This window comes from Sceloporus undulatus, chromosome 6, assembly GCF_019175285.1.
Source record: "Sceloporus undulatus isolate JIND9_A2432 ecotype Alabama chromosome 6, SceUnd_v1.1, whole genome shotgun sequence".
Lineage (NCBI taxonomy): Eukaryota > Metazoa > Chordata > Lepidosauria > Squamata > Phrynosomatidae > Sceloporus > Sceloporus undulatus.
Genome location: NC_056527.1, coordinates 163,502,247 through 163,517,135, shown reverse-complemented (window position 1 = coordinate 163,517,135; position 14,889 = coordinate 163,502,247). Strand labels below are relative to the sequence as shown.

Sequence of the window (14,889 nt, the reverse complement as noted above, 5' to 3'; positions counted from 1 at the left end):
CTTGCTCTGCTTGTAAAACCCCTTCCTTTAAAAATGAAATACATATCACATAAAATAAAGAGATGTTTTGTTCCTTGCAGGCTAGTGCCTGATCCAGCCTTGGATTATCCTCATGCTTTTATTTATACATATTGTATCTGATCAAGTCTGCCTAGAGATTTTAGACATTTCTTTCTGACAACAGGCAGCAAACTGGCACAGAAGGGGGATATAGAGAAGAGAGTTAAGTTTCAAGGCGCTAAAATAGTGGTTTTATTCTTGCAATTATCCCAATAGGTTTTGGCCTAGTAATATTTAATGGCCTTCTTCAGGGGCTGCAAAAAGATAAAGGAAAGAAAAAGGAGAGTACATAAACAACACAAATTAAAACAGGAGACATGTTACAATGTACCATATTAATTTTGTGTACATATATCTTGCATCAAGATGCATGTCAAATGTCTCAATTTTAAAAATGCCTATTAACCCAAACAAACCTATACAAGTACAAAATATTACTTGCAATGCAATTTTAAAAACCCCTGCAGGGATTCCAAACAGAATGTTTCCAAACTTATGCCTGGCAACTGATAGTTTGAGAAGCAGGAGGCAGAGCATTATACCGTTCCATTTTTTCTCCAAGGTGTACCAAGCACATTCTTATCATAGCAATTACACAACGGAGCAAAAATTAGGGGATATGTCAAAACTCAGGTTTTAAACAGTTGGATGTACTCTAAGTCCACATTTAGACCATGTGGGACTAATGTGACAAGTCTCAATATACACTTCTTTTTTAAGCAAGGTGCTCTCATTCTGGGAAAATAAGTTTCTCAGGCACCAAAAAGCACAGAATCTTAAAGGAGTGATCATGTTCCAGAAAACAGTCAACCAAGGGACATCTGATCTTCTGCTCCTGATATTGCCAAGATATTTGTTCAGGTTTGACACTGCTTTTCTCTGAGGCTGAGAGACTTGTTGGCTTGGATTTCATTGCCAAGCAGGGATTCAAACCATGGTCTTCTGGAGTTCTAGTCAAACACTCAAACCACTATACCACACTGCCTCTTCTATACCCTTATTGATCCCTGCTTTTCCCTAGAAAACATCACTCAAAGTCCACCTTTGAGCAGATGCTGTTCTTCCTAATTTTTATTAATTCATCAGTCAGCACTAAATCAAAAGCAAGCAGCTTCAGGGCCTAGTAGCATTTCAAATGTAGTCATTAATCTGGGAGAAATGAAGGCAATAATACTTAAAGTTTGATCAAGTTTTTACGGTTATGGTTCTTCGGACCAGTAGTTTTCAGTAGAATGCTGAGCATTCTGATCCATTCCCTGAACAAATCCCAAATTCTGATCCAGACCATGAACCACAGTACTATCCTTCTCTAGCAGCCAATTCTAAGTACCTCACCAAGCAAGAAACTTAACGTTTCTGTAAAATGGACACACTAGTGTAACTGTTTGTTGTTGTGTGCCTTCAAGGTGTTCCCAACTAACGTTGACCTGAAGGCTAATCTATCATGGGGTTTTCTTGGCAAGATGCACTCAGAGAGGGTTTGCTTTTGCCTTCCTCTAAGGCTAAGAGTAAATGGCTTGTCCAAGGTAACCCAGCAGTTTTCATGGCTGAATGGAGATTCAAACCCCCATTCAGAGTTAAAGTTCAACACTTATTCAGAGTCATAGTTTAATATTCAAATCACTATACTATGCTGGCTCTCATGATATAACAGTACAGTGATGAAGTAAATATACACTACATCCAACTCCACAACTCTTGTTGTACATACGGATACACACAGACACACCAATCATCATTCTGTGATCTCTAAACACATCCAGTCACGATGAACCTTCAACTCAGTCCAACAGGGCATTTTCTTCCCACAAAGTTGCGGAGTAACTTATTGGGAAGTAGAGTAGACACAGAATAAGAGCTCTAAGGTAGGTATTTTATAGCATTGTCACCAAAAGAGTTGTAAAAAATGATCCCTAAATTTCAGCTGCCAGCCACATACTGTACAGTATTTTTTAAAAGGGAAAATATGTTTTTAAAAAACAGAGAAATTGTCATCACTCTTTCTTCTTCTTTTGGAATAAAAGAAAGCTGACATCTACTCAGAACAAATCTTCCATCCCATGTGAATATGTGTTTCTGGCTTGGGATGTATGCGTATTATGGAATCTGCACCCACAAACCTGTGAACTACTCTGCAATACATCGCAGAATAATTTTCCTTTGCGCACTACATCAAAACATGTTTAAGATATGTTTAAAAGCATATTTATCCATACATGCCTTCTCCATTTGATCCAGCTCTCCATCTATTTCTTGCATTTTGACAAATGTGTTTGTGTCTGGTGCACTTGTTTACTCGGTCTGTTTCATATTTTATGAATATACAGTGCTCATATTTTATGGATGTACAGCGATTTGAATTTTATATATATATATAAGCAGTATATCAATATTTGAAAATAGAAAAAAAGAACTAAATACTCTAGGAAATTGTTGTTCTGTGCCTTCAAGTTGTTTCCACTTATGGAGGCCCTAAGGGGAAACTATCAAGGGGTTTTCTTGCCCATGGAAATATGCCAGATTAAATCACTCTATGGAAATATCCCAGATTAAATCACTCAGTGCAAGGGTTTTGTTTTTGTGGAGAGTTAAACTGTTGAAGAGAGTTAACCCTTGAGGATGGTTAAGCTGATTTAAGTTAGATTTTTTTTCCCCTTCACAAAACACTGGAAATAGAGGGAATATATGCATGAATGCATATATTTATACCAGACTTCCCCAAACCGCTGCCCTTCAGATATGCTGGATTTTAGCTCCCCGTATCCCATAAACAGCAAGGGAAATGTGTAATATTATGCAACCACAGAACCCTAGGCTGAGAAAGATTGGAGCATTGATCCAAAATTAACAAATATAATTTCAGTAGGGAGAAATGTAAGTTGTTACATTTGGACGGGAGGGAAATTAAATACACATGGGAGGGAGCATTTGGTTTGTTAACAGTAAATGTCAAAAGGACCTGGGGTCTTATAAGACAGCAAACAAAACATGAATCAGCAGTGTGATATGGCAACCACAAACCCAAAGCAATTCTTGGTTGGATCAACAGGAGAATAGTTTTCAGACTGTGGTAAGTAAAAATATTACTCTATCATGGTCAGACCTACCTGGAATATCATGTCCAGTTCTGTACACCAAGGTTCAAGAGTAATTATAGCAAAGTTCAAGGAGGTTATTGAAAAGGAAGAATGTGTCCTGAGGAGGACAACTAAGATGATAAAAATTTGGAAAACCAGTTTACGGAGCTGGGTATGTTTAGCTTGCAGAACAGAAGACTGAGAGGTGATAGGATAGCCATCTTTAAATATCTGAAGAGATGTCATATACAAGATGGAGTGATCTTGTTTTCTTCTGTTTCACACACCAGAGCATGAACCACTGGATTTAAATGTTGAGAAAAGAGATTCTATCTAAACATTAGGGAGAACCTGTAAATCAGGGATCGTCAACCTACGGCCCACAGGCCAGATCCGGCCCGGCGAGGCCTTGGGACTGGCCCCAGCCCAGTCCTGCCGCTGATTGCCACCCCCTCCGCAACTTCCGTGCCTCTCTGGGGGCCATTTTGAGTTCAGCCCCCCAGTTGTCTGAGGGACAGCAACCCGGTCCCCGGCTCAAAAAGGTTGCCTACTCCTGCTGTAGATGATAAGAACTATTCAGCAGTGGAACAGATTGCCTTAGAAGGAGGTGGAATCTGTATATCTCTGGTGGCCATTTACTGGGAGTGTTTTGGTTGTGTAAGCCTATGCGGGGTTGGATTAGATGGATTTTACTGTTTCTCCAGACTACATTATTCTATGAGCCAAAGCTTATGACTGTGGCCTTATCTTTCAAATTGTCCTGGGCAACTCGCAAAAAGCACATAGCAAGAAACAACGGGTATGATTCTTTGGAAAGGATATCAGAGAAAGGACTCTTAGGTAGCTGTACAAAAGTCATGATGCAGAACAGCAAAACTGTGCTTTCCCCACCAACTGTCCCACAAGTCTTACCCCAAACGTGTCTTCCTCTGGCTTATGTGTCACTGTGATAAGAGGGCTGGGACTTGGACTATACTCGACTGAAACCAAAGCAACAAAGACAAAACAGTCACTCAATAATTTAAGGAGAAAAATACAAACGCACCTAAAAATAATTATTTCAAAAATATAAATGATTACGTGAAACGTTCTTCATTGTGTCCCACTGTTTTATTTATCTTTCCGATCTCTTAACCTCCTACAACCTGCTTATTTCAGTCACTCTACCAGTTGTGCCACCCTCTGACACTGGAAGTCTCCTGCACCTTTCAGCAACCTATATTATTTATTATTTGCTATCTCCTAGAACATTTTCCCATGATAATCTTCTGGAATACCCCTTCCATCCCCTTTCCTTGATAACCCTCCACAAAATTCACTTCTTTTGTTTTCTCCCTTGTAGTATAGGCCCAGTGTCACCAGTTGGCATGATCTAATAGATGAGGAAGAGGAGGATTTCCTACCCACCCCTTCCTATGAATCAAGGTGGGGAACAACATATCAAAATGCAACAACATATGGACACATAGCACATAACATCAGTTAAAAATATATAATCAGTTAAAAGAATATAACAACAGTTAAAAGAGCATACATATTAAAAACAATTGATTCATAATTTTAAAGACTCATAATTTAAAAATCATATGGCTAGGCCTGCCAGAAAAGAGCATTATATACCTAGTCTTACAAAGTTTGCTGTTTTGTTATTTATAAGGAGAGTGCCCTGCCCTATCCATTCCCAGGGCTTCCATTCCCTCTCTATCAAATTTTACCTCCACCAGCCCAACATTTCTGGCTATAGTTCAGAATAGGATGAGACTTACATGTCACAATTCCATCGGAAATACCTGCAAGACAAACAAATCAAAACAAACGGACAAAAAAGAAGAAGAAAAAGCAGCGTGGTTATTAGCACTATCAAAAAAAAAACATCAGTCTTCACACTATCAGACTCAGAGTGCCCTGAGCAAAGCCTCCCTTTCATATGTAAAGGTTCTTCTTCTTAAAACATGACATGCATACATTGCTTCTTTCAAAAATAGATTAGCTTGTATCTCCATCTCAAACAAAAAGAAAAGGGAAAGAAAAGGAAGCCTACAAACAGTCCCACAGGTCAGGTCTCCCTTTTCCAAAATGCTTGGGTCTAGAGGTGTTTTGAATTTTGGATATCTGGGGGAGGGACTTAGGAATACCTGTATTTGCATGAAGTATCTTGGAGAAGAGACTGAAGTTTAAACACAAAATTCATTAATGTTTCATATATACACCTTATACACACAGCTTGAAGGTAATTTCATATAATGTTATGTAATATATATATATATATATATATATATATAACATTTTGCCTGTGAAATAAAGATTGTCTACAGAAAGCAAAGGTGTCACTATCCCAGCCACCCATGAAGAAAGTCTTGGTTTCTTGGGATATTTTAGATTTTTCAACTTCCAGAAAAGAGAGACTCAACCTGTACAATGAATCCAGACCTCAATGGGTCAAAGAATCAGAACATCCTCGGAGCACAGACAGCGACACCACCTGACTTTCCCTGAGTTTTTCTTACTCCATCTGAGCTCATCTGCAATTCTTTACAGTCGCTGTAGAGATGAAATGGATTTTCCCAGCAATGGTATATATTATGAGCTGCCCCTGTTGCAAAGCAAGAATCTGGAGGGGGTTAATCTTGAATAGGTTTTAATAAAGTCCTTTTGGTTTTTATAACAGATCTGCTCCTTGCTGAGATGATTACTGCTAGAGCTGAATTGTTAACATGGATTAACATCTACTTGTATTTTTGGAACGTCTCTAAGGGGCATGACTTATGGAGATTATCACAGCTGCATGCATGGCATGGCCACCATACCACTGTCTTTGAGAAGATGGCAAAGGTCACTGGTGGCATGAAGGACTTCCTAGGAACACGTTAAATACCATGGAGTCTTTGTCCTGAATTTGACATGCCCTGAATCATGCCAAGGAACACGAGAACTTAAAATCTCTCAGAATATTACACTGGATCAGAAGACAGAAAAATACCCAATTCCTACTTTCAAAGGAAATATCCAAAGCATATGGCGAAGCATGGTTTCCAGTCAAAGAGTAGCCACAACACTCTCCCTGTTCTCAGTTACCTTTTTTCAAGGGGAGAGATGCAAAGGGGAGAAGGACTGGTAAGACAAACTGAGATTGAAAATGGATGGATATGATTACAGGAGAGATCCAAATTCAAAGGGGGTCTCTATCTTCTAAAACTTGGAGCATTTGTGTCTGAGATTCCATCAGTCTGAAGTTACCTTTCATCATTTCCAACATACTTGAGCCCCATCTTGGAAATAGCTCCCCAAACATTCTAATCTCACAAAACAACTATTAGCCCATCTATATAACCACAACCACCTGCACCCCACAAACACATAGCACCCCCATATACACCACAGCCATATTTATTAGCCACTTGTTATCTACAAGAGAGTGAAAAGACAAGGTCAGCTAGAAAGGTAGTCTACTCACTACAGGTAAGCAGAGCTCTGATTCTGTGCATTGGAACACAGACTTGTCAGATTCCTGGTCTATCTAAACAGTCCTTTTATTCATTTACTGACAGCAGTTCTCCAGAGTTTCAAAAAGTATTTCTTCATCCTAGCTGCAAATGCCAAGGATTGAACCTAGGACCTTTTGCACACAAAGCATGTACTCTGCCATTGAGCTATGATGCTCCCCTATGCACCAGGGGAGTCGAAGAAAGCTGTTCTGTGCCCACATGACCTGCCCAGACATTTCGTTCTTTTCTAAGTCCTTGACTCATGAGGCTCGACATCTTCAAATAAATATTTCCTTTAGTCCGACACCCAGGCAAACTCCTCTGTACAGTCTCCTAATGCCTCTCAGTGACACTCACGCTTATACGCGACACGGGAAAGAAAGCCAGATATCCAGGCACCCACAAGCAGAGAGCATTAAAACCTGATGCGAGGAGAACCTGACATGGCTTTCAAGATTGAAGGTGTCCAGAATGATTAAGCAGGGCTCTCTGTGAAGAGTGGCATCTGAAACGCAAGGCAAAGATAGGACAGTACAGCCCCCAGGGAGGTTTGGAGCTTGGAATGAGCAAAAGATTTCAGTTGACAAAGAGGGATTTGGTTAGGCAGAGACACCCTTTGCCAAATCAGCACTTTCTCATCCTGATGTAGGTCACAACAATACTTGTCTCTGGGGAAGTGGATTTTTCTTCTTTTTTGGTCATAATTTAAAGTTGCCTTTGGAACTCAGATCATCATTTTTTTAAAAAAGAACAGTTTTGAAGAAGTGACACTTTGAGAAGACGAGTAGCTCTCATGCCCCAATCTATTTATTGCATTTCTTCGTATGGCATTACAACTTTCCCTCAGTTATTCCAGAATCTAATCAAGGCAGCTCATTGTAACTTACTTTTAAACAAAAGCAATAAATTAAACATGAGTGAGTAATACATTAAAATCAGAATGAGAAAGCAACTCTCTCAAAGGTACATTCACACAAATAAAATGTGAGCAAAAATGAAGCAGTTCTACAAGAATTTCATTTCTAAATAGCCCCTTGGAGTCTGGTTTTGCCAGAAAAAAAAAGTTCAGCCAAAATGTTGATGTCCAGGGAAGTCTAGGGATCAAGACCTTCATAAGACCTATCACATGCCACATGCAAACTGTGGCCCATACGCACGCACACACACACACACAGAGTGTGTTCTGGATGTTAGTGCACTCTGGAAAAGGGCCTCTAATAATAATCCTAGTGACCAATCTCCAAAACTGTTTGGAGAGTAAGTTCAGAAGGACCCTTTTGTATAGTATATGGCATATGCTTTGCATGCAAGAGATTCCAGGTTTAAGCCATAACATTCCTCCTTTTAAAAAGTAGGTAGGTCAGGGGATATAGACCTTCAGCTATAGACACTGGAAAGCATCTGCATCAGAAGAGTTACATTGAATTGGACTATGACTCTGGAAACAAGAGCTCAAATTCCCACTCAGCCATGGAAAGCCATTAGGTGACTTTGGATATGTCACAGACTCTCTCAGCCTCAAAGGCAAACCTTTTCTGAGCCAATCTTGCCAATAAACCCCCATTTGCTTGCCTTAGGCTCCCCATAAGTTGACTTAAACACATACAACAACAACCCAGGGGAGCAGGTCACTCTTGGAATATACATTTCTGTTTCTTACTTTGAGATAACAGCTTAGGTTCTATACTTGTTCAGTGCATGCATATTAATGTGCTTAAGTTAAACAAACAGAAACATATGTAGAGAATCATCAATAGCAATGTTCAACAAGTGATATTAAATACCTCTTAATTACCTGTACAGAGAGGATTTCAAGCCACAGTTAAGCATTCACTTATCCTTAAAGCACAATTGAATGACACCTTAAGGCTCTGATCTCCACCAAAAAAATAAAAAGGGAGGGGGAGGCTTACCTGTGTGCTAAATACTATCTAATCCTCGGGAAAATGTATGACATTACATGCTAGTTAAATTAAGCACTTCTTTTCATCTTGCAAAGAGTGGAATATAGTTTGATGCAGAGAACCCTAATTATATTGTGTGCAAAACAGCTGAACAGTTAATACAAAGCATTAACTTTGTTTTGAAGTAGAAGAATGAAGACAGGAGGTATATGTAGATGGGCTGAAGAGAATGAGTCTGCTACATTTTCAAAAAGCATTTTTTTTATTCCAATTCAAAATTACCTAAAATATTGGAAGCTGCCTTTTATATTGTCAACCTATTGACCCGTCCTACTCCACTATTGTCTACTCTGACTGTTAACAGTTCATCAGTGTCTTAGGCAGAGAAATGCATTCATAATTTGCTCCTTCATCTTTCTAACTGGACATTGTGGAGACCGAATATGGCACCTTCCCTGTACAAAGCAATCTCCTATCATGCTTTGTTAGTTGAATCTCCTTGTGAATACTGATGGGAGTGGGCTGCATGAGCAAAACCCTATGCGTATACATTGTCTTAATCTGAGGCTGGATCTACTCCAAATTTCATCAAACAGGTTCAAGGACAGACAAGAGCAGTCTAAGCCACTAGTAAAGGAATGTATTAATGAATAATGGATGGAGAAGGGATCCCACAACAATGAGATTTCATCATTCTGTCTACCATGGAGGGCTCTGATTCACAGCAAACATGCTCTAGAGGCCACCAAAGATATTTCTTGCAGTGGAGGAGCCAAGATATGGCTCCCAAGCTGGAGCAAGTGAGGTTGCCATGTTACCCAGCTGACCAGAGTTCGCTATGGTTCTAGGTATGCTATTCAGTTTTTGGACAATTAGATGGCTCAGATGGTGAGCTTTCTTTCTGTTTTTCTTTAGATAACCCTCTAGTCCATCTAGAAACCCAAGATATAAGGAGTATGTAGAGTCCTGGGATGAGTTCATTCAGACTTTCAGTATGTAGCCAATGAGTAAAGTCTCAAAACACACAAGTCAGTTAGTCACAGTCTTTTCCATCTTCTCATTTTAAATCTGAGTCAAGACACCTTTTGCCACCCAGATGTTTTGAACCAAATCCATGAACACTGACCATGCTAACTGAGGATTCTGGAAGCTGAGGTCTAAAACACTGGGGCAAATCGTTCCATTCCTCATTTAATTCCCAGTAACAAATCTATACATGTGTAAATTTTAGGGAAACCTATGCCTACTTTTGTCTTCTGGAATATGACCATAATGACTGATTGATCGATCAATCAATCAATCTTCTATGTCATTGTATTTCCTCTTTGTAAAGCAATGAATAAGTAGCAGCCCTGACCCTGCATATGGGAAACTAGCATGTTAAGAGAAAGGATTCCAGCTTAACATTTCCCCGCTGAACTAATTTTACACAAATGAAATTGTTTTCTACCAACTTAGCTATGCTGTTTCCCATCCGCAGCAGTAATGTCCAGGAATGGTTTTCAAACCTCATTTGCTATTTATGTAATCTAGGCCTCAGACAGACAACTTATCAGCCTTAAAGCCCGAAATACATTTCCCCCCTTATTCCATCTAAATTGGCTTGGACCTCTGCAGAGAGCTAGTTCTCTGAGGGAAGGATTTAGGTTTTAATGGGCTATAGCTCATGTACAGAGAAGGCTCCATGTATAGTGCGGTATAAATAATAAATTAGAATACCATTGTTATCGCACTCGCTGTGTATAGTAAAATGTCCCATTTTGCTGTGGGAGACAGCAAAGGGTGCTTTGTTTTCTCATGACGGCATTTCAGATGGCAACAAGCACGCCTGAGTCAAAATTTAATTTAATACAGGGGCCTGTTTAAACCAAAGTTGGAAGCACTACACATTCCATGTTAATACACTGCACAAATGTAAATTTGATGTTTCTGCTTATGAAAAGAAACAATAAAAAGAGAAGACACATTAAAAAGAGAGCCCTGACCTCCATTGTAAGCAACTAGTGGTCCTCTAAAAGGCTCTGTGGGCTGGAGCATGACTTTGGCACGGTTTCTGGCCTCTTAGGAGGCATGCAGCATTTAAACAGCATACCTCCAAAGTGATCTGAAGCAGCTTTATTTTGGCCTGTCTCTTCGGGCCCTGTGTCTCCCAAAAGACTCTACTTCTTTCCTTCAACTAAAGAGAACACCTAGAGAGTTCATGAAGAGGAATTCTCAGATATGTTGATATCAGCTAAGATTAAGCACTGGAAAGCTAACAAGACCTCCCCCTCTCAAACAAGTAGGAGGTTAGGATTGTGCAAACCTAAGCAACCTCACTCTGCTTCTGAAACCATTGCCATTTCAGAAGATTAAATTAATTCAGAGTCCACTTCTACCAACACAAAGGAATTGATCTGTCCACAATGAAGTAGAGACTTTACATTGCACTTCCACGTAAAATTTTCCCTATCATAGTGCACTAAATTGCTGGGAGAGAATTCGAAAGCAAGGGAAACAACTGACTAGGTGAAATCTCCTAACTGTTTCTGGATGAGATGCATGGAAATTTTATTTAGGAAAGGAAGGGACACTGCCAGCTCCATCTGGGAGATGCAAATCTTCACTCATTTCAGCCTTTCATGGAAGAACAAATAATTTCAGAAGTCTTCTCTCAGATGGGTGGAGTTTCAAAGGTTTTTGCACATTTTCCAGTGACTTTTCACACTGGGATTTATTTTTGAGAAACTGATTTGTGCCAAAACCTTGAATTCTACACAAACACACAACAGTTCTTCTACACAGCAGTGTATTTTTCACAAGCAGAGTTTTTGTTCATTTTTCATGTGCAAAAATTTCTTAACATTGGGCCTTGATGTGTTGAGATGCTTTCCCAAGTCAAGAAAATTAGTGAGATCCCGACTCCGTCACCATTCAGTATTAGCATTAGCCTCCCATCTCCTCCAGATTCTTGTTGCTGTGTACGTTAAAATCATTTCCATGGTGACATGGGATTTTCTTGCAAGATTTGTTTAGAGGGGTTCTTGCCTTTGTCTCCCTCTTAGGCTGAGAAAATGGGGTTCCCTAAGATCACCCAGTGTGTTTCCGTAGCTGAGCAAAGGTCCAAACCCAGGTCTCAAGTCATAGTCCAATGCTCAAACCACAATGCCATACTAGGTCTCATCCAGCGTATATTGCACTAATCCAATGGGGGGGGGGACTTACACAATGCCAAAACCCACTGAAAAATGTGTAAAATCATTGTAATGCCACCCATTAGGAAGAAAACATTTGATGTTTGTTTGTGCAAGAATGAAATGAACAAAGATTGATATTTCCTAGTTTAGCCTCAAACTTCATCTCAGTTTCATAACTCAGGGCTCTCTGGCCACTTTACCCAATTTCTATTTAAAAGCAGAGTGTGTCAGGGAAGGAAGGTGAAACAAACATACTATATATATATATATATATATATATATATCCCAACATTGAAATATTCTTCACATTCAGGATCACACAAATTTGATAGTAAAAAAGAAACTGAATGTGAAAGAAATTAAAAGTGACAGATTCTTCCATTCCAAGAAAGAAAGAAAGAAAGAAAGAAAGAAAGAAAGAAAGACAGGTAGATAGACAGACAGACAGACAGATCTACAAAAGTGTAGGTTGTTTGTCTCTCACTTGGAAAGGGTTTCTCCAGGAAGTGTCCTCTGACAGTCTGGTTGGCTGTCCCCAGATAGTTGGTGGCCACGATGGTGTAGTTGCCATTGTTGTAGTGCGTTGGATGGTTGAAGAGCAAACAGCCATCGGAGACTTCCCCTTCCTGGAAGAGGTCCATTCGTATGAACTCCGTCAATCTGAGAACCTGGCCATTGTAAAGCCAATGGATTAGGGGTGGGGGGTTCCCATGCACCGAAAATTCAATGCAGTGCTCCATGTGCCGGATGGGCTCCAACAAACTGATGATACGGGGAGGATCTAAACAGAAGAGACAGGCATAATACGAATGGCGGTCCATAAAAGGCAAAACCATCTGGAAAACCAACGCTTTCTAGAAAATATGTGATCAATTTGACAATCAAATATTTAATCCAGATTGTATGGGAGAGTGTGAGCCAAGATGGAGAATAAAACTGTTTTCCTCTTCTTTGTATTTAGATGGTGGAGGAAAAAATAGGAAGAGAATCTACCATTCAAACTTTACCCCAAATAGTCAATATACTATCCTATGAAGGTAGGCAAGCCTGAGCAGAGCCAGTCCATAACAGGTACATTGAATGCTAGGGCTGGAGGAGGCTATGGAATACAGTATATAAAGCCAGTAGCTTGTTTTCAGTGAGTACAGATAGGATCAGATAGAACTAGAGACAGTGGCAGGGCAGTTAGGAGCAGATTAAAATTTGAGGGAAACAAATCAGATGGGGGCCAGATAGAAGTATTAAGTAGTGGTTCCCAAACTTTGGTCCTCCAGCTGTGATGAACTTCAGCTCCCAGAATTCCTGACTATTGGCCAAGCTGGCTGGGGCTTTTGGGACTTGAAGCCCAAAATACATGGAAGACCAAAGTCTGTGAATCACTGTGAAATAGGACAGTAAGTGGGGAACTTTGATTTAAAGGAATTTGAGAATGTGGAAAGAGTTTATGGGAAAAAGTATTATTTTTTTTTAAACTGAAGTGTTACCGCATACTGTGTACAGCACCAGGTATATAATTTAATCTACTTGCTATTCAATAAATCATTACTGTTTTCATTCTCTACATCTCAGTCTGGATGTTTTCATTGAAGAATTAATGAAGAAGATGGATTACACATTACCACATTGAGCCCAATGACCAGTAATTGCTTGCATACTGTAAGTGCCACTGAGGTGTGAGAACAAGATCAGGAAGGGATTTTAAGGGTAAAAGGGCAAAGGGATGGGAGCCTTGAGCTAGAACAGTAGTGTCAACTAGGGATCCTTTACACAACTTTAACTTTAAGGCTTGTAAGTGAGACAGGAGAGGGGTATTCAATCCTTAAAAATCAGGGAAATAACCATCCTATAGAGCCTCCTGACAGGTAGAACAAGGAGGCATAGTGGTTGTGTCTTGTCATCAACCTAGCATCACTTAAGCCAGATTATCCTATTCTAAGAGCCTATGCAGACCAGCCATAAAGGCCAGCCTAGGGGCAGAGTTGGGGGTGGCATCCACATGACACATGCCTCCACTGCAGCATGACAGCATGCGCCGTTCCACATGGTGCACAGCATCATGGCGCTCCTTTGGCACTGCATCCACACAACACAGCACCTAAGGAGCACCTTAAAGTTGCAGCATCATGGCTATTGTGCCCTTTCCAGGGTGCAAAAAGGAGCTGCTTTTTGCCTCTCTTTTTTGCACCCTGGAAAGGCCACATTGGGGCCGCTGCATGTGGTTGCCATGGCACCAATCTGGGGCAGCTGAAGGCCGTTGCAGGCCGCCTCTTAGGGGCAGTTTACACAGTTCCCTAAGTCTATTAGGATGCTATCATATTTATTCTTTTACTAGGCTGGCTAGTACAGTCGGCCCTCACCTTACGCGGGGATCCGTTTCGGATCCCTCCGCGTAAGGTGAATTCCGCCTATGCTCAAGCCCCATTGGAAACAATGGGGCTCATGCATAGCGGTGCGGTGGTGCGGCGGCGCGCGAGGCACAATGGGCGTGCGTGCCCATTCAATTGAATGGGACATGCCACCCCTTCCGCCCCGCGTGTGCCCCGCGGCTTGAGCGCGTACGCTCAAGTCCGCATAAAGCGCGCCCACGTATGACGCGGGCACGCTGTACTTATGAAAGTTGCACCCCCAAACTTCTAGAGAAATCTACCATATATACTCGTCTATAAGCTGAGAAATTTATGCCCAAAAGCTGACCCCAAAATTCCAAGTTGACTTATTTAATAGTATAGTAATGTGATAATCTCTTTGAGATTTCCACATGCACTGGAGAGCACTTGCTTTCTCTCTTGAGCAAAGCAGAAAAATACTGGGTGATCGATTGCTTTTAAATAAAACAAATTAATGGTCCCTCTCCTGCCCATGGTAGCTGCTGCTGCTGCCTGGGGAGTGAAGGGTGAAACCAAAATTGAAATGCAAGAAGCCTCAATTAGAGTCCTTCTTACCATGTGCACACATACATATACTGAAAGAGCCTCCAAGTTTTAGCCTCAATTTATCAATAGTTCATGGCAAAATCCATAATTTTGCCCCCCCCCCCCAAAAAAAACCTGCTGCCAACCTATACATGAGACTGACTTATAGTCGAGTATATACAGTTGGTTAGGAAAGGCTGCTTTAAACTAAGCTTGGTATTTACATTCAGGGTAGTGAAATGTTCCCCACACTTCACCAAACTTGTGAATGAGGT

General features: G+C 40.6%; 1 protein-coding gene across 1 annotated transcript in view; it reads right to left on the bottom strand.

Annotated features, from left to right (window-relative positions):
- Window positions 1-14,889, bottom strand: part of NTRK3 (neurotrophic receptor tyrosine kinase 3) — a 394,026-nt gene that overhangs the window by 204,621 nt on the left and 174,516 nt on the right. The window contains 3 exon segments of the mRNA XM_042476552.1: window positions 4,050-4,117; window positions 4,904-4,927; window positions 12,187-12,483. Coding sequence (XP_042332486.1) covers window positions 4,050-4,117; window positions 4,904-4,927; window positions 12,187-12,483 — 389 coding nt within the window.